At 34.6% G+C, this 20,940-nt stretch overlaps 1 protein-coding gene across 1 annotated transcript; it reads right to left on the reverse strand.

The window, feature by feature from the left end:
* Positions 1-2,157: 2,157 nt before the first annotated feature.
* LOC144467689 (uncharacterized) lies at positions 2,158-17,706 on the reverse strand. Its single transcript, XM_078176604.1, has 15 exons — positions 17,582-17,706; positions 17,233-17,404; positions 16,392-16,578; positions 16,091-16,218; positions 15,911-15,985; positions 13,838-14,984; positions 12,403-12,597; positions 10,662-10,797; positions 8,186-8,331; positions 6,836-7,164; positions 4,614-4,672; positions 4,425-4,541; positions 2,574-2,717; positions 2,426-2,509; positions 2,158-2,338 (listed from the first exon to the last, which is right to left on the reverse strand). Exons 1-15 carry the CDS (start codon positions 17,704-17,706, stop codon positions 2,158-2,160), a joined length of 3,225 nt encoding a protein of 1,074 aa, XP_078032730.1.
* Positions 17,707-20,940: the final 3,234 nt, after the last annotated feature.

Here is a 20,940-nt window from a genome sequence, read left to right on the forward strand (position 1 = left end):
GGCTATCTTCTTTTGTTGTATTTAGTAGCTTGATTGTCTACGAGTGAAGGATATATATAGTATATATGAAGCTATACGTATCCGCAGCCGACATATATGTATAGCTGCCAGTTGTAACGCGTTGCGCCAACGCGAACAAGCATCGCCGTTGATCTAAATTCTCCGAAAATTGAACCGCATTAATTTCATGTCACTTTAAAGGACAGTTCTCTAGTTATATCATTTGTTATAGTTTGTTAGCTAGAGTTGTCTGCGATCGAAGAAATGGTAGGCAGGATTCTCGAGAGCAAAACAAGCAGCTCAACACGCAGACGTGTGCTGAGTCCGATATATCGCCGATCCCTGGTGACCCGACCCGTCGAGCAGATCATAGTAGTTCCGAGTTCCGTCAGGAAATTAGTCCTGCCGCGAGAGTCGATCGCGTCGACGTCGGTTTTCCGAAGTCCGGGCAGCGGTGGAACGTTCTCCGACGCGTTTCGATGGCACGTTGCGACCGCGACGGATCCGAAGAGTAGCATAATCAGACGGCGGGAGCACGTCGCAGCGTGCTACGGCGGCTGGTGTTCGTCGAAGGTCGGCCAGAGTAGTCTCGGAGGGCATTGTAAATAAGCCGGAAGTAGTCAGACGGCCCTTCAAGACCGGCGGGTTCCTACGGGTGCCCGCGTCCTCGATCAGCGAAGTGCGTTTATTTATATGTTTTCGTACACTCCGAACGGCATTCCTCTTTACCCTTTCGTTCTCCAAACTTCGTTTTACCTCATGCCACGTGGCCATCAGCTCCGCCGCCGTCGCGGCCGGTCTGTCGCGTTGGAAAGACCGTCGCGACGACGGACGCCGCGTCACACGACGTCGCGGCGTCCAACGGTGCTCCTGGTCGGTTCTTCACGCGCTCGCGAAGCGACCTTATTTATTGCTCTTTGTTCTACGTTTTTTTTTTGTTTGTATTATTCTCTGTTGTTCACTTTGTTACGCTCATTCTAACTCCATGCCCCCATTAATTTCGAACAATCTAACCTTAATTTATTTATCAAAATTTAAGTTATTCTACTCTCCCTTCGTTTCTTCCTTTCCTTTCCTTTGTACTCCCTATTTATTTCTACGCCTTCTTGAAACCACTTTTCTCCTCGTCTGTCATCCTGCGAACCTAGCCTGTAAGATTTTCAAGAAAACATTATTCCCCGAACCTCGGGGAATCTTAAGTATGTGTCTGAAGCACACACGTAAACACATGTAACACATATACGAAGGATACGTGATGGAGACGCAATCAGACAGCGGATCCGTATACATCGAGACGCGTACGTGCGCGAGCTATAATTGTATACATTGTTACACTGGTACGAGGAATGTATACATTAAGGCAAGATTTCATTATCTGATAATTATTTTAATTACATATTCATTTTTATTTATACAATCCGGCGTTACTCTTCTTCATACCTTCGACATCCTACTGGTCGCTCGCGATTCCTCTGCTTGAAGGGAATCGTGGCGATCGTTTATATAAAAAAGATTGTGAGAAGGAAACTAGCGTTGTAAAATTGGTCAACGATATTTTTATAATTTTTGGAATATTATTGAAGCTTTAAAGATTTTTCTACAACGGCTTTACCTTCTTTGATATAATTTGAAAACAACGCTATCGAAAATAAGATCACTGAAAATATACCGGGTGGTCGGTAACTGGCCGAGACGCGTGTGCGATTCTACATACAAAAATAAAGTAAAAATGTGGAATAATATTTTTTCACCCAAGCTACGTTCCCGAGCAAAATTTAGTTTAAGAACTAATACTGTGAAATAGAAATAAATTGTCGCGTCTGGACATAACATGCTATTTCTACTTCCGGTCATGCTACAAGCCATGCCAACACATTTTCTCGTAAATTGCAGCCTTGGATTTAAAAATGTAATTTTTTTGTTTCGACTTGTTTTTACCAGTAGAATATGTCTCTTTTCGGTCTTACCACCAGTTAATGGCCACTCTGTATTTACATGACGCGAAAAACTAGACAGTTAAACTCTGAACGTCATCACGTTTGTTCAAACAGCTGTTTCCGAAGTAAGCGGATACATTTATTAGCAAATAAGGCAAACTATTCTATTTTCATAGAAGAAAAAACAGGCGTTGATTGATGGTAGTTAATATAATGTTCTTTATTGCTGCAAACGACATCTGTTTGTTGTAGATTTCGGCGGTGACATATACGGTTTATATTTCGCGATCATAAATTTACGATGTCTGGACGATCTCCTAACTTCCCGTAATTTGTTCACTAAATCGTACAAACTGTCTTCTGGTTTGACGCCCGACTTTAACAGGTCATCGTATTTGCATCTAATGTTTTTCGGAAGAAAATGAATATTATTCGAGCGATTTGAATCATTCGAATTATGTAGTTCGCGATGATTGATATAATCTTACTTCACTATGCCGTTGCGCAAGCTCGTGTCTATGAAGTGCGACGACACTTTCTTTTCAAGATTCAGGACCGTGCCTATCTCTAATCTGTGAACAAATTTGTCAGCGCGTTAACGATTGTTATCCATTATTCTCGCGTCGTTCCGAATACCTAATATTTTTCCTGGCAGCAAAAAAATGTAGAGAGATCTCCCTTCGGTTCAATAGCCTCAAGCTGACGTTGCTGGTCAGTTTTAAACAGATCATTTTCAGCAGTGGGTTGTCTTTGGCATAATCGTCTTGGACACTGAAAGTGCTGCACGAGAAACATTCAATTTTATACTCGTTTAAAGCTAATTCTTATTGTTTATATTTTGTTCTTGCTACCGTTATTGTTAACCTATGAAAATTGAACATCATTTTTAGAAGCGGGAACGAAATTATTGATATGTGCGCACACTATAATTTTTTACCCTTTGCACTCGGAGCAATTTTAACTGTAAATCTGAATTAATTTTTCTGGTTCGTGGTATTTCCACTCTATTTATCAAAATAAATTTTTATGCATATAAAATTTATTCTTGCGACTCCTACCAACAATTTTATTGCTTGACAATATTTTAAATCTAAACCCTATTGTTACAAAAATTATTTTGGAATGTAGTGGAATAATTTAAGTGGAGCCTCAGAATCAACACTCGAGTGCAAAGGGTTAATAGTCTTGACTGTAAAAGATACCAGGGAAATATTGAAATGAACACGTGTCGTTTAAAACTGAAACAAATATCAGGAACTTAGTATCTGAAATATATTGTTTATAATATTTCCCTTAGTGACTTTGAAAGAGTTAACGAATAGGATGCAAACGATCATTATAAATTAAACTTTGTAAGTTGAATAAAGAAACCAATCTCGTACGTAAAAATATATGAAACTGCACCGGGTATATTCGTAAAGAACAATTACTTTCGCTAATTTCTTCTGATACCAAATACCAAATTAATTCTGAAATATCTGTGGATTTTCCTAATAACTATTAATGAATCGAATAAAATGTCTTATCAATAAAGTGACTTATTAATGAACTAGTATGTACTATCAAATAAGTCTTCGAACAACAATATCAATATAGGAATTGTTCATTTTCTCAGACACTCCATTAAAAGCAATATTCTATTTCATTCTTGAAATATACCTAATTAGTTCTACGAAAAATGCATGGAAAATACTTTGCTTATTTGTTCTACTTATAAGTGGAGAAATAGTAAATCGCCTCTATCAGCTTGTGTTCAAGTAAACAGTCTACTGAAATAGTTTGTTACAGTTAAAAAGCATTATTTTCAGGAGAAAATAATCACACGTTACTCTACATTGTTCATAAATAAAAAAAATAGTGAATTCTGCGTTACTGCATTTTATAATAAAATTGTATCGAAACGTGGACCCAAATTTCTCTAAAAAAGATTTTTATAGCAGATAAAATACACTAAGGAAGAAAAATTAATCATATATTAATATATAATCGTGATATACTCATATGTATACTCATAAATTAAGCGTGGTAAAGGATTCAACATTTTTCCACGAAACCCTTTTACAATTCGAAACATGATTAAAAAAAAAAACGAATCACTTATTAGAGTACATTGGCTGGAATATGAAACAGTACATTTAATAACATATCATCAACGGGGTAAATAAACAGAGTTTCATTGTAATGAGAATCGATATCGCATCGGTGATTTAAATCACGTTGGATGCATTTCAATTGTGAAAATCCTTTGTCAAGCGTCGAATTTCGGAGCGCATGGTTATATTAGTTTATCGAAACAAATCGCTGGCCATCGGCGCAACAGCGTTCATTAAACTATTTAGCGGTGACGCGGCGGGCTTCGCGGCCCGCGGTCACCGAGGTCGTTAATTGAAAAACCTGATTATTAACGTTACGCGCAGTGGGACGATCCCGTTGTAATTAGTAACCCTCGCTCGGGTTACAATTGTACTACTTTTTTCATCGGCGTACCCGGACGTGGCCTCTTCTTCGGTGTCGTGCACCGCGACAACAGGTTTCTGTTCCACGACCTTCTTCTCCTTATTCCGCGAGCTCGCCGGCGACGCCGGTGCTTTTCCACTTCCGGAACTGACAATGGGCGCGTTGTGCGTTACAGGTGTTGCCGAACGAATCAATTGAACGAGCGAAAATCATTCTTACCTCTGCAACGATCGCGTCGGCCGTGGTAGGAACCTCTCTATCCGATTTACCGGTTTCTCCTGAAACGTTCAATCGGTTTGAAACATAAAATCACCGCACTGTGTGCAACAACACTCATAAGTAACAAATTAAAAGTTAACTTTTATTTACAAGTAATAATTAGATTTTTTACACGACTAAACATATAACTTAAGATTCAAACAGTTGGTGATTAAATTAACAGATAGGTTTGAATTTTATTATTGAATTGGACTGTAGTTGAATTACAATGTAATTGAAGTAGAATGAAATCGAGTTGTGTAATTGAATTGGCACAATTCTGATAATATTTATCTGTTTGAAACCTTGAGATGGTGTTTTCAATCTCTTCTGATCTATTATGATATAATGTTTATCTGTTTGAAACTTTTAGATGGCGTTTTCAATCTCCTTTTATCTATTATTAGTTTTTGAATCGTAAATTTAATTCAGTTACGTTGTAATTTATAATAGAATTGTATTACTCAGTAATTTAATTGAATGGAGATCTGAATTACGAATTATAATATAATTAAATTACAATGCAATTGAATTACTTTGTAATTATAATTTCTTAAACAATTTATATGTAATTTCGCACAACTCTTAGGCGTAGTTATACTACGCATAATCGCAGTGTGACTGTAGATTTAGTGATCGAAAGCCGAAACCGGGTCATAATTCACCCAGAAGAAATTTTTTTTTTATTTGTGCATCAAACATTTCGTCAGATTTATATTTGAATATGTAAGTTCTTCTCTAAAAAAGTACGATATTATATTATAGTGAATGGATGAAAAGGAAACAAAAGATACGTTAATTTTATCACGTGATCTATTTGTGAATATGGAGTAATCTTAGACATAACTATTATATTACTTCTTCTCGCTGTATACAGAAGTTACAGTCGCTCTTAAGTTTTCGAGTCACGTAAACAATTCGTGGCAAAATAAACCCAGTTTAATCGGCCTTCGGTTAACGGCAGAATGCCACCGCATAAGCGGCAAAAATCAATAAAATCGTAAAATTGGGCAGGAAACTTTAAACGAAGAGAGATGTTGATTTTGACGAAAAATATATTGAAGAGCTATTATAAAATGAATACTTTTTTTTTATTGTATCCGATACCAAATTACGTTCGAGAAATAGTGTTAATAAAAGATTAAAAAATAATATAGGTATAATATAGGATGATATTGAAGAAAATATATCGACGAGTTTTTATAAAATGAATACATTTTTTTATTGTATCCGATACCAAATTACGTTCGAGAAATACTGTTAAGAAAAGATTGCAAAATAATATAGATACAAGGTTAACAAGGTTACGAAGAGGAGAAATAAATGACTATAAAATTACTTCAATGAATGTGGAACATTTTTATGCATCTATGGTATGCAGCAAACTTTAACGAAACATGCATATTAATAAATAAATATTGTGTTGTCGCGAAGAACTTTTTAGGAATCTTTTCTTCTCTTAGATTTTTATAAAACAAGTCGTGATAATCGGAATTTGAATCACTAAATTCACTCAAAACTGCAATGATGTCAGAATCGTTGAAATGAATCGGGAAAAACAATTATCTGAATGACATTTGTAGAATAAAAATATAGTATGAAATTATAAAAAGAAATAAAAGATAAATATTTCGTAAATTAATTCATTTTAATCACCGGTTAACAGGGTTAAATATATAAAAGAATAAATATAAAACTTTAGTCAGAATAAGTGATAACAGAAAAATCTATACGTATATATACATATATGTATATAAAATGATAAAAAGACATGCTATTAAACAATAATATTTCTTATTTTTCACAATGAGAAAATTGTTAGAAAAAAGAAGATCTTGTTAGAAATTTGGTAAAAAATGATAAATAACGTATGATAAATGACAAATAACGTATAATAAATAACAAATAACGTATAAAAATAACTTTACATAAATTAGAATTAAGGAACAATTTTCCTGGATAATTAAAATATTGTTCACAGTGAAAGTAATGTGAAAATGCTATCAGACTTTATTAATTCATACGGTTCCTTGCTTTCGAAAAATCTGCGCATGAAGATCTAATAATGCAGTTCTTAACATTATTGTCATTTTAGACAGATTTCGAGTACACGTGAAATCAGCCGGGACTTTCGAAAAGTTCAAATGGCGAAGTTAGGGGAGACATGAACACTGGCGACCCACCAGATATACAGTTTCCACGAGCAAGTTCTTTTCGTCGGCGTCCCATTTCCAGACCAGCGACGGGCCAGCAGGATTATCCCCCCAAATTCCTCCAATCTGATTGTAGGACAGCCTGCAGAAATAATTGGAAACTTGAACTGGAGGTGTCTCGGGGCGGCGACAGTAATTAAAAATTCCTGGGAAATTCTTTTCCGTCACGTACCTTGTCGCGCCGTCCTCGTCAAAGACCGCGCCGTTGCCCACGGTGTCGAACACCCCGACTATCTGCGACTTTCTTTCCACTCCCATGCAATCTTTGCCTCCTGGGGTGAACACAGTATACATACCATCTTGAAATTGATTCGAACAATTTTTACATGCTTCGACCGGGCCCGCGACGACTGTGAATTGTTTTCTGCAAACGCTTTCAGTACTATGTCACATCGACTTTTTCGGCGACAGACGCGAACAAGAAATTTTTCCGAACAACAGTCAGATACTTGAACTGGAAAACTACGTTTCATTAAATTCAAACACGATCTCTGGCATAGCAGTCGACTTATTTAATTTTAAGGTTGATGAAATTTTTATTTCACTAATATCGCTAATTTGCGTACGAGACAGATACATTTTGTGTGCGGTAGAATTTTGTGCAAAGTTTTGAGGTAACAATTGTTAATATAGAATAATATTTCAATATTTAAGAGAAAAGATATAACTTAATAATTGTGAATTTGTTATTTAAGTGTAATTCATATATATACATAATACAATGAAATTGGAATTTGAAATATGTCTTTTGAATTATCTTATTTTCAAGCAGTCGTAAAATCGTGTCGTTTAATATTTGCATTTGGATGAATTTTTACTGTCGCGACATTAAATAATTTAATTGTAAAAGAGTTTTAAGTAATATATAAATTATTGAAAAAAATTAGATGTAATAACTTTAAAATGTTACGAGCTCGGGAGTATTTATAAGGTGTAATAAATGAAATGAATAATAAAGAAGTTATGTCGTGGTTATCTCATAAAAGATAATATAAAAAAATGAAATTTAATAACTTTTATATCATTAGCGTTTATTCTTAATTTTAATGATGCAATTGCAGACAATAACATGCAATATTCGATAGTATATCTGCACGAAACATTAATTTATATAAAATAAAGACCTTATAAGAGAAATATTAATATCGCAACATCGATCGTTTAATTATATTAAAAATTTGATCAACCACAAATGTTGTTGATTTGAAATTAAATCGGTTGTAAAGGCGATAGCAACTGTCCGTGGTGGTTCTGTCATGGCGTGTGAAATAGAGCATCGATAGCATTTACATTAAATTGATATTCGGCTTTTACGATTACATTTTCGGTTTGATGATTTGCGAAACGCAATGGCCAGTTTCCCGTTCGGATAGAAAACGTCCACCGTTCCGTCGGGATGGAAATTCACGAATATACTGGCGCCGTCGTCGTAATATATTTTTCCGTGGTGCTTGTGCCTTTCGAACCTGGGGTCGTTCAAGGAGATTAATGTTTCGGCGTAATAAATTATATAAGTTAGTTTCCGGGGCGAACTAGAACACGACACCGTCTACAATAGTGTCTTGTTAGCTTTACGCTTCGACTTAATCGTTAGCTTGTTAGCAACTAATCTCGAAGTTTGCCCTTCCGTTACCTACTATGCCAACTAACGAATATTTTATAGCGCGAGTTCAGTTTAATAACACGTTACTACGAAGGGATTCTGTAATATCGACACGCAGTAATTATTCACGTATCTTAGCGATCGGATATATTTAGATATCTTAACAATTGCATTGCATTTATCTAATACGACACTAATCCAAATATTACATTGAAATAATATAAGTTAGCTATATTATTATAGTTAGTTATATATAAGTTTTAATTAAAATATGTTAACGAATCTAACAGTTTACACGAATTGAGGAAATATTATAGTTTCTTTGAATTTAGTATGAAAATATGAAAATATTTAAGAATATGAAAGTATTGAAATAATTGCTGAATATGAAAATATTTGCAACTATGGATATATGTATTTCTGAATATATAAATATTTCAGGATATAAAAATATTTATAAATGTAAAAATATATGAAGATATAGAAATATTTCTGAATATATAAATATTTTAGAATATGAAAATATTTATGAATATAAAAATATCTGACGATATGAAAATATCTACGAATATAAAAACATTTGAGAATATGAAAAAATATAAGAATATGAATATATTTGTGAATACGAAATTATTTATAAACATGAATACGAAAGTGGTACAAAAATTCATGAACAGAAACATTAAATAAGCGATTTTAGCAAAAGTATTAAATTATAGGTTAGAAAAAAGGCTAAAAAATATTTCAGCGGTTTATTATAAAACAACAATAAATAAATATTATCCGAATTATTAATTCGAACGTGTTGCAAACGAAAAGGTAATTATTCGCTTTAACAGTCACGAACTATTTGCTTAGAAAATCGACGCGCGTTTATACCGTTACCATTAGGAGAGAACCCTATGGTAGTATCGGGTCGACGATTCGTTGATGCATGAAATATAACGAGCTACTTTACATGATCCAATTTTATAGTCGATGCGCCATACCTAATTCAATTAAGGCGCCCAGCTTCGCAATTTTGAACACGTAAAGGATTTATGCACATCCAACTAATCCACTTTGCTTATCGTTCATACGGCACGCGCGAATAAAAATACGCATAAACATTTCCTCGTAACACGCAAGCTTCCCTTATTTTTCGGTTATCGCTCAATGTTTCAAATATAATAATAAATTATATTCTACTTTATAAAAGAAGCCAACATTTCTTAAGCTATGCATAAAATAATTATTATAAAAATATTTTTAGCAATGAGAAAGTTGGTTGCACAGTCCATTGTTATTTAAGTGATTCGAATTCCTTATCTTAAACTTCCTATACTGTTATATGGAGTTTCGTTGTTAACGATAAATCTTTTTAATAATAATAGTAATCAGTACCGTTTATTTTTTACTGAATTCTTTTGTTAAACATGAATTTCGTATTTCACAAAAATAAGATAAAATCTTTGCAAAATTGTATATTTTTGTAACAAAAGTATTTAAATGGAATACGGACTGAAATCTAAGGAGCGAAGTTTCTGTATGGTAATTTGCGTTAATCATTCACAGTTTGTTTGACTGATAAAAGTGATCGGCTTATTTCCAACCTATATGAAATATAACTGTCTCATGCATAATACAACTCGTGGTTTTAAGCATTATGGTCCAGCCGCATATGTGATATAGTATTATGTCAGACCTTAATTATTTTATTTAAAATTTACTGTTTCTGCACATGAAATAAGCAACAATAAAATAAACGATGAATTAAACATTATATAATCTAGACGATCTAGACGAATTTTAATCAACAGCATAAATATCATTATTTCAACACCTAATTTAACGATTATTTCAAATATATTAATAAAAATGTAACTATAACTATTATGTAGTATGTGAAATCTCAATGTACTAATCCACGTGAGGTGTTGCAGACTTTGCCTTCGTAATCCATTCTACATATTTTTATGTGAGATCTTATTCTTACTTCTTTAATTTTAAATTTACTCTTTCCGCGCATGGAATAAACAACAATAAAATAAACATTATATAAAGTATAATTAGCGACTACGACAACGAGATCTGGACGAATTTTAACTAACTGTGTAAAAATCGTTATTTCAACACCTGATTTGACGATTAATTAATATATAATAATTAAAATGTAGCTATAACCATTACGTAATATGTGCAATCTCGATGTACCAATTCATGTGGGGTTTTGCCGACTTGGCCTGATAGTGGGAGACTTTCCTCATGGTTTTAGGGATCGGCATCGTGGTCCAGCCCTGCTTCACAAAGCTCTGGTTGGATAATTGGTACTCGATCAAGCGGCGGTCTTCTGTAACGAAGGAATTTCACAAGGACGTCTAACTTGGCGTACATGCGTAGACCGCATTATTTGGATGCGATCCGATAATGATGACCAAACATTCCCGAGCTTCAAGTGTTCCCGATTAATGATGATCTGATATCGAGTTTCAGTCAGCCTCTGTGGAATCACAGGGGACTCGATAATGATTCCATGTTGGCTATATGTATACGTAACTGGTCGAACGAAACCTGTTCGACTGTTTCTTATTCTTCTTGTTGTCCGGGTATAACAATAAATAATAGACTGTACCGACTTCAAAATAATATAAAAGTAAAATGTTGAAGTTCACTGACTTTTAACAGTTTCATTTCATTACGAAATTATTGAAGAATATATAGTAAAATTATAAATTGACAATGTATGGATTATTATCCATACTAAGTCAAAAGTATTCTTCTGACTTAGTGAAGCAGCTTTTTAAATATAATATTTGTTAGACTGAAATAAATATACAGTTCGATTAAAGGATTTTTTATCATTTCATGATTAATACCATGTTGGTTATAAAGGATATTTACAGTAGTTATTAACCAGTCTAGAAATTGTATGGATTCTTTTCTGCATTGTTGACGAACGTAACGATGCGTAGAAATTTTATTATAAATTTTGTTTTATTTATAACTAAATTTTTTATGCAGTTCTGATTTTATATACTAGAATATGAAAAGACTAAAATTAAATATTAAAAACTAATTAGAAAGGCTTGTGGCAACTTCAATCGACGACGTTTAATTTATAAATTCGTTGAATATTCGTCGAATATCCTCAACTGAAGCTTAAAGAAACAATAATTAATTGAAGCTGTATTAGATGAATAAGCATCATGAAAGAGCATTTCCTAGCATTTGTTGTCGTTACAACTAGTGTTTAACAATAAAATAGCATCAATTACCTCGTTTAGAAATTTCCATTTTGTTCTACTTCACCGTTCAAGTTCGTAAGATCACGTGCAGTATTTTAATACTAGACAGTACTTAAACATAACTCGTACAATGTGAACAAATTTCAGAAAGAACGCAGTAACTAAATCGTATACAACTTATGAGTTTAATAAAACAAAACAGATCTTATGCTTTTTATGTCCAAAATTTGATATCTGACTTTATTGCTATATATACTATATATTTTTATGTCGGATCTTATGCTCTTACACTACACTTGAAATTTACTCTTTCCGCACATGAAATAAACAACAATAAAATAAACATTATATAAAGTATAATTAAAACTCTGACATCGAGATCTAAACGAATTTTAACCAACAACGTAAAGATCGTTGTTTCGTCACCTGGTATGGTAATTAATTAAAATCTATATATTTTTCAAAATTCATAGAAAAAATAAGGTATAAAACAAGAAGAGTATCTCAAAACACCATGTTAAAAAGAATGATTAAATAAGATCAAAAACGATCCCCACTCATATTCGGTTACATGTCAAAAAAAGATCCGTCGTTCGTATGTTTGCATCGATGCTCCCATAAATCGGAAGTTAACTGTTCGACGCGCGAACGAAGAATCGACGGAATCGATTTGTTTTCGGTTTTGAGTATTTGAAATATTTTTCGTTTACCTGTTCGGTAAAGATCCGACGGTTTTGTCGTATCGCCGTGGTAACGCGATCCATTTATCTTGCTGTAATCGCCGTCCGTTTTACTCGGGCCACCTTTGCCGCGTCCCTCGGTGCCGGCTTCGCTCGTCTCTTTCTTACTTTTGCCCTCCGAATCGGCCGTTGATTTATCTCTTGTTCTGCCGCCACGTATTTTCCCTTTGCACGGAAGAGAAAAAACTTTATTTCGACGTTCTGCTTATTACTCTGCGCGTCCCGCACATAATTTCCTATCACCGCGAACAAATTTGGTATCGCGTTAATTCTCATCTTTTTTTTTCGACGTCTGTTTCGCGACGAGAACGCAGACGGGTTGTTATTATGTGCCGTTGGGTTCGTGACAAACCGTCATTGGTTTTGTAGATTACTGTTTCGTATAATTATTATACCGTGGATTATCATGGAAATTACATTTTCCAGGGAAAAATCTCATCCGATGGCTGGAAAGTTCATTCTGGACAAACTAAGTTCAAAATACACCTATTTACTTGCATAATAGTTGTTTGTCAACTATGTTTAATCACTTTATGGTTTAGATAATACGAATCTTTTATGCTTTTAATAAATAAATAAATGTTAGCCCTTTTCTTTTAATGCTACGGTTAATAACTTTTTTATAACATTTATATATATACATATATACATAATAAATAAATAAATATATATATGTACATATATATTTATTTATTTATTTATATATTTATTTCTAGGTGTAATGTTTATTAAAAATCATAGATCTTGGCATAACAATTATGGAGACTTTACTTTTATTATCCGATATTAATTTTTTTATATGTAACGTGAATTTAGTTCTCGTATAATAGTCAACTTAGTCAATAATAATGATTTAAACGACAATAAGTAATCTTCACCAAGCTTTTAAATTTTGAAAGGTATTCTCTATAGGCCTGAATTAGACTATTATGCTATAACAATATTATATTACGTATTATTGGATTATTATTATATAACAATATTATGTATTACATATTATTATGATAAAAGTTAATCAATCATATTTCTAATCTTTAATCTATATACACGTACTAGTTATCTCGAATACTAAAATTCGAGAAGCATTTTATTTTGTATAAAGAATCAAACAGAATGATATATTACCTGTAACTATTTAAATTTATTAATAATTATTACGGATATTATCTTCCCACTTTAAAACAGAGAAATATGTAACATCGATCTCATACCACGTGTCATTTTTAATTTAGTAAATTGGTAAAAAGAAGCGCGAAATTCAAATCACATTAACCTTCCATAAAAAGAGACAATGAACTATATACCGAGTACCCGGACCATTTGTCATTAAAAATCGTCGCAGGGACGTTCAAGTTCCCCCAGCACCCCCCGCTGACACTATCAAATTCTTACAAATCGTACCTACCGGGCTTGCCCCTCTTCATTACGTCCGAATCGGCTTCGTCGTCGCTCGATCGACCACTCCGTTTCCCATCACGTTTACGAACACTTTCTCCTCCCTCCGTGCTGTCAAGTGCACCCTTTTTTTTCATCTTTTGTTCCCGAGCGCTTATGTCCTCGCCAGCGCCCAACTTCCCATCGAATTCGTGGTTCTTCTTTATTCCCACCCTCTTCGCGCCACGCCGTTCGGTTTTCCCTTCGTCATTCGTATCTCCTTTTTCTCTCGACCTTCCCGATAATCGCTTCCTAGAACTAGCACCTTTATCATATTCCTCGTCGATCGGTTCCAAACTTTGCGCCCTCTTCGACTTCTTCTTGCTGCGCGACGGCTCCTCGTACTCTTCGTCATCCCTAGAGCTCAGCTTCTTCGCTTTCGACTTCTTACCTTTCGGCGTCCTTTCGTCTCGGTCCGATCGACCACCGTCCTCATAATCTCCTGCTTTTGGCTTCATCTTCCTCGATCGTATGCCTCTCGGCGAATCAGCTTTCCGATAGCCTCGTTCGAGCTCCGACGACCTTGATAGATCCCCGGGCTTCTTCCCGGGTGATTGGTCGACCCCATTTGCCTCGCCGTCTCTCTTGAACAGTCTGTCTCTTCTACGGTCGCGAGCCGAGATCTTGTCGCTTTTAATTTCGCTCATTTTTCCAACAGCTGTTCCTTCTACGTCCGTGTCCAAGGCTGCCCGTGACTCGGCGCGCTCTTCGTAAAGAGCACCGTCACGTTTCACCCGTCTGCGACACCTCGCCGGAGCACGGTCCCCGTCGATCGTACGGCACGATGCCGTTCTTAAATCTCCGCCCTCGATTCCCTCGAATTTATCCGGTCCTCGTCCAGCTGCACCACCGCAATCTCCCGCCTCTGTTTTCCTCGGCGAAGATCCGGCCACTTTTCCAAACGTCGAGATTGGCCCATCGGCGTCCCAGCGGTTTACGGTACGGTCGACGACTCCGGGCTTCCGCGGAACACATGCAGTCCACCTTACGTCTTCGACGTCGGATTCATTACCCGCAACTCGTCTCTCCTCGGCTACTCGGGAAAAGAACCCCGTGCAATCGCCGTCGCTCTTCGACTGCTTCATTCGGGCGTCGCTGTGTTCTGCTTTCCAAGCGCTCTGTCGATCAGACGTTTCGGCAGCGAAAATAAATTAGAATATTTTCAGGAATTCTTGTGCCGATGAAATAAGCGATGATTTAGGTGAAATACTGTCTGTACTGATTATTAGAGTGGATCAAATTTTTGTTTAGAAAGTAACAATTGATTTGTTGTATCTACTGCAGTTAATTAAGGCGTAGCTTTCTAATAGAGTCGCAGCATGAATTGATCATTTTTATAATAATTCAGCATTAATTGGTCATTTAATGGTGGAATACTAGATGATATTTAGGTGAAATACTATTTGTACTATCTTTGATTATGATGTAACATTTAATTTGTTCAACTTACTATAGCGGATTGTGTGGCCTTTTATTATACTAAGAATAAAACATTTTTATTAATTTAGTTCATGAAACATTTTACTAATTTAGTTTAGTAATGATATAGGCTAAAAATTTTTACGCAATGTATGTTACTGCAATCTAATATTATTCCGATGTTTTATTTAGAAGTAACACTGGATTTATTGAATATAGTTAATTATGTACTCTTTCAATATACTGATACAAAAGAAGGTTGCTTCTAGGCATTTGTTGTAATTAAAAATAATATGGAGCTAACAATCCATTCGAGATGTATTGCAACATGGTTTTACATTGTCGAATATTTCTTGTTACAAATTAAATTACCCAACATATCAATTAAGAAATTGCAAAATTATTCTTCACGAAATTCTTATTAAAATATATTAGCTTACATTCATACCATTATATATTTAAATTAAATATATAATTTTTAAAATATTAAAAAGGTTATGAGAAGCGTTGAGAAATCATGGAATGTGTTGACAGAATAAAAAGAATGTTTACGTTAAAATTCGCAATATGACACTGCAAATTTTAAATTAATAACGCTCGAACGACATAGTTTTAAAAGACTCACAGATATCGATTGCTGTTGCCACCATTCTTCGCAAATATTGTAATACGATTCAAGACTTTTGCAGCAGTATGTACCCTGAAAAAAAATCGGATATAAAAATTGACTTTGAAAAAAATTCTGTTGCGCTACTTTGATTAGATATATTCGACGATTTGCTAAATTATTGTAGATATTGCTTACCCATTGCTGAGCCACTTTACTAGCACCACGGCCGCAAAATCTGCAAAGCGAGTTTCTCATGCTCCAATCTCGAATGAAATTGTTTACAGAGCGCAGCACCCCGGTTGCGTCAGCGTGGGTGAGTTGATCTATAATAAAAATAATATACTCGGCGCAAATAAACAAATGTTGCTGCAATAAAAGTTGTAAAATCGTAGGTAACGTTCTAGTTTTCATTTTCGTTACAGTGAGCGCTCAAGTAATTAATCTGAAAATGAATAACGAATACATTGTTTGTTATTCGCAGTCATTGCGCAATTACCTGACGAAGTGTCACGACAAGATATCAGTTTTTTCATTATTTCATGGAGCAGATTGGACAATATCCCTAGCTCTACCGACGTTGAATGGATCAGAATTTCCTCGAGGACCCCCATCATGCCTTTCAAATCGCCGACGATGTTTTCGATCACGCAACATTTTTGCAGGTTGGTCAACACTTTATTTATCTATTTGAAGAACCAGTTATACCACTCGATAGTCATTTTCTACTAAACATTATTTTTAGTATTAATTGTGCTTAATGACAAAGCTGAAGCCACTCTATGTACATGAATTTCACATCTTTTGTATTGAAACTTAGTCATACTTCAACCATAAACAACAAAATATTGTTAATAAATTTCAGTTAACCATTACGTCGATTCGTAAATAACTTCCTCTTTTATCAGACATTTATTTTATTTTCCCCTTATTTATCTAGTTTGTTTCTTTTATTTTATTTACTTGAAACCCTTTTTTAATTTTAATCCTCTATTTAGTAAAAGCAAAAATTCATTTGTCCCGGTGACTCATTGTGCATAGAAACGAACAATAGATTCTACCTAGCTGCATTGGAAGTTATTTATGACTCGACCTAATGCACGTATACATCATTTTAATTCGTGCTGTATAAGTCGAATGATTTAATGGCAAGTTGATTTGTATTAAGTGATCCGGCATTAAAGGAATAGAGAAATATTAATCGAAATTAATATTCTATGAATCGGAATTAAAATTGATTTAATTAAGAATTTCTTTAATGATAGATTAAACATATGTTTTTGTTTCATTTGTCTGTAGACGTATAAAGATGTGTTTCACGCCCGTGTAACAAATCTTACGTGTTGAATTATGCAATCAGGTATGACATTTTGTTCATCTTGTCGTACACAGCCGCAGATGTCGCGAAATAAATCAGGTCGTTTGTATTTCATTGCGCCGGTTACCACGCTCAATGCTCCGAACAGATGCATCCTATCATGATCTAGCCCACAGCGGTTGCCCATACGCGATCTATTTTTATCGTGCAAAATAAATAGTTCTAAACATAATCGTCATTTGTATCACAGTCCTAAAAAATACTATCATATACAATTTTAATTCTCATTGAATATTTAATCATAATTGTGATGGTAATGTTGTGCGGCTTCTATATTGTATACAAAGTAATTAATTGCAAGTGAAACGTACTTGTAAAGCTCCGTAAAATTTTTCAATAAATGAAAAGCTCTCGAGAAGATCTCCAAGGAATAGCCTAGCCATTCCTCGTCATCCTTTAATTCGTCTGTTCGCACGCAGAACGTCCTGTTTGCCATTGTAATGGAGATTACTGATCTCCTCCCTAAAATTCAATTATATATTTAGTTCCTAAAATAATCAGACTCGGCGTAAATAATCTAGATTTTTCTTTTCTATTTAAACGGTGAATGAAATATCTTTGAGTTGGAATTTTGAATAATTTGATTAATTATAATAAATTAGATGAATCCTGAAATATTTGACCATAGCTCGATTATGCCTTTCTTCAAATATTATTTCATTACAATTTTTATTGTAATATAAAACTGATTATGAATTTATTAAGACTTTCCTTTCATAGATCAAGAGTAGTAATAATATCCCATTATAATTACGAGTTAAAATTATTTCAAGTAATTTCGCGAATAGGAAAATTAAAAAGATATTATCCGACAGCATATAAATTGTTTAATCGTATAATGGAAATTCTAATCATTTATTACTATAAAACGAAACGTTCAGTACAGGTAGATGTTAGCAAACTGCGAAAGTTTTAATAAAGTTGTATCAACGGTTTTTTGCAACTTGTTTCAGAATATCTGAAAATTTCCGCGTACACGTGGATACGCGATACAGAACCGACCAGCACGAGCCATTAGACAGACAAGCAATTATTTCGATTCTTCGGTGCGTGTTTCACAAAATTACATCGCGAGCCGAAAGTTTGTGTAGAGGGAACGCCGGTCGGCCGGTGTGTTTAAATCGGTGGGTAAAACAGTTTAATTAACAGAAGCGTGGAAGTCAAAGCCCCCCCCCCCTCCCTCCCCCCCGGGGGAAATCGCTAATGATGGTGCTCGATGAACCGGATAAATTTTTAAGCACTTTCGATAATCACACCTCGCACGTGAAATCTCTTTGTAGAATCAGTCCATTTGTTTCCATGCGCGCCGACATCAAGCGCTGCGGTAAATCATCAGCGCTCCTGACAGTTTTCATCGCATGGCCGACAGTTAACAACTGACACGCGTTATGTTACACGAGATATACACGCAGAGAGCATGGGTAGCATGTAGCGTTAGAGTCGCCTTCCATCGATGTTTCATGCCAATATTCACGACACTTTACCGGCGGCCGCATTGTCTTTTTACTCGCGCGACCATACTTCCGGAACGAGCGTCGTCCATTTTCAGACGTTGTAAAAAGTTTATTCGCTCGACTTGGCATTATAAACGCTACTTTTAGAATCTCGTTACCATCGGACTGTGAATCTTCGCGTGAGAACATATTCCGCGTACCATTTTGCAATAATGCGACGGAAATGAGCATTAAGCCGCGTGAAATGGTATTAGGTCGCCGTATTTCAAAATAAAACATTTCAATCAGTTTTAATAACGTTTACTTACAGTGGGCCGCATTCATATTCGGACATCATCATATTTGAGAAATTTTTACTCCGTATCTTTACTGTTTGTTGAATTAATGAATTTATAGGTTTTTATTAAGTCAGAAAACTTACTTTAGATTCTACAAACATAAGTTTTATTTAGATAATTTGTATAGTTTTATTATTAATTGATATTAAATGAACTAGTGCTTAATTTTGACGTCGCAAAAATATTCGAATGTTCCATACGCTTCGTAGTTTAAGTGCCCTGTTAAGATGAATACTTCGCTTGATAGCAACGTTTGTAAACATATGATGTAAGCACTACCTCATAGAATTAGTTCCACTTCAAATTTTGTTCGTGTTGCACATATTAGCTGCGAATGTGCCACGTAAAGGGAATAGTACCTCGTTTAATGTACGCCAACTTGTTATTTATCATCGCGAATAAGGAAAATCGTATAGAGAAATCCCTCAAAAAGGTCGCTCAAAGTTACTTAACGATCGCGATAAACATAATATTATTAGGAAAATAAAAGTAGACCCTAGTTTAACGCGTTGACGCCGGCGCCGATATTCACGATTTTCGCTGTGAGTTGGCGCCCGAAATTTAAAAAAATTAAATAATTATGTTAAGTTTATAATATTGAATTTCTATGTTTTTACTATTAAATATCTGTTTATAATGTTCAGATAAAATAACATGAACCTATTTTGTAGTATCTATTTTGTGAAATACAAGGAAAATAAACAAATGTACCGCAGCCCACGGGTCTGACACGTATGACCCACCGGTGAGTCAAGCCGTCGTCAACGTGTTAAGTACCACAAAATTGACAGCAGAGTTTTTTGAGGAGACCGGCAAGAAGATTCATCCCGAAACAGTTCGTCGGATGCTTCATGAAAATGGATATCATGGCAGAGTCGCCCGAAAAATGCCATGTATTAACGATATTAATCGAAAGAAGCGATTACCCTTCGCTAAAGAATACACTTCTAAAGAAGAAACATGGTGGAAAAATGTAATTTTTGCAGACAAAAGCAAATATAATATTTTCGGGTCTGATGGGCACAAACTTACATATATGGCGTAAAGCTAATAAAGAACTTCTTATTAAGAATCTTAAACCAACGTTGAAACACGGTGGAGGAAGTGTAATAGTGTGGGGTTGTGTCTCAGCTGCTGGAGTGGGTGAATTAGTTTTTGATAGAATTTTAGACAGAAATAAATATTTAAATATTTTGAAACCAAATTTACTAAAAAGAGCTATTAATATGAACATTCGTAACAATTTTAAATTTTACCAAGATAATGACCCCAAACATAAATCTCGTATAGTTCAAGAGTATTTATTAATTGCCCAAACGTATTGTAAACTCCTCCACAATCTCCAGATCTAAATCCAATTGAAAATTTAAGGGATTACATAGATCTTCGAATCAGAATGTCGCCAATTAAGTCTGAAGAAGAATTAAAATTGCGAATAACCGGAGAATGGTCACGTATTCCATTAGAATATTTAAATAAAATTATTTCTAGTATGTCTAAACGATTAAACCATGTAATTCGGCAAAAGGGCAATCCAACAAAGTATTAACATCGATTTATTTTTGTTACAGTATACGTATATCCTTAATGACCAGATTATAATTTGTAAAGTGTCCGAATATTTTTGCGACGTGAAAATTAAGCACTAGTTCATTTAATATCAATTAACAATAAAACTATACAAATTATGTAAATAAAACTTATGTTTGTAGAATCTAAAGTAAGTGTTCTGACTTATTAAAAACCTATAAATTCATTAATTCAACAAACAGTAAAGATACAGAGTAAAAATTTCTCGAATACGATGACTTCCGAATATTAATGCGGCCCACTGAATATTTCAGTAATATAATTATTGCAATTTGTGTAATATAATAT

This window comes from Augochlora pura, chromosome 3 (genome assembly GCF_028453695.1).
Source record: "Augochlora pura isolate Apur16 chromosome 3, APUR_v2.2.1, whole genome shotgun sequence".
Lineage (NCBI taxonomy): Eukaryota > Metazoa > Arthropoda > Insecta > Hymenoptera > Halictidae > Augochlora > Augochlora pura.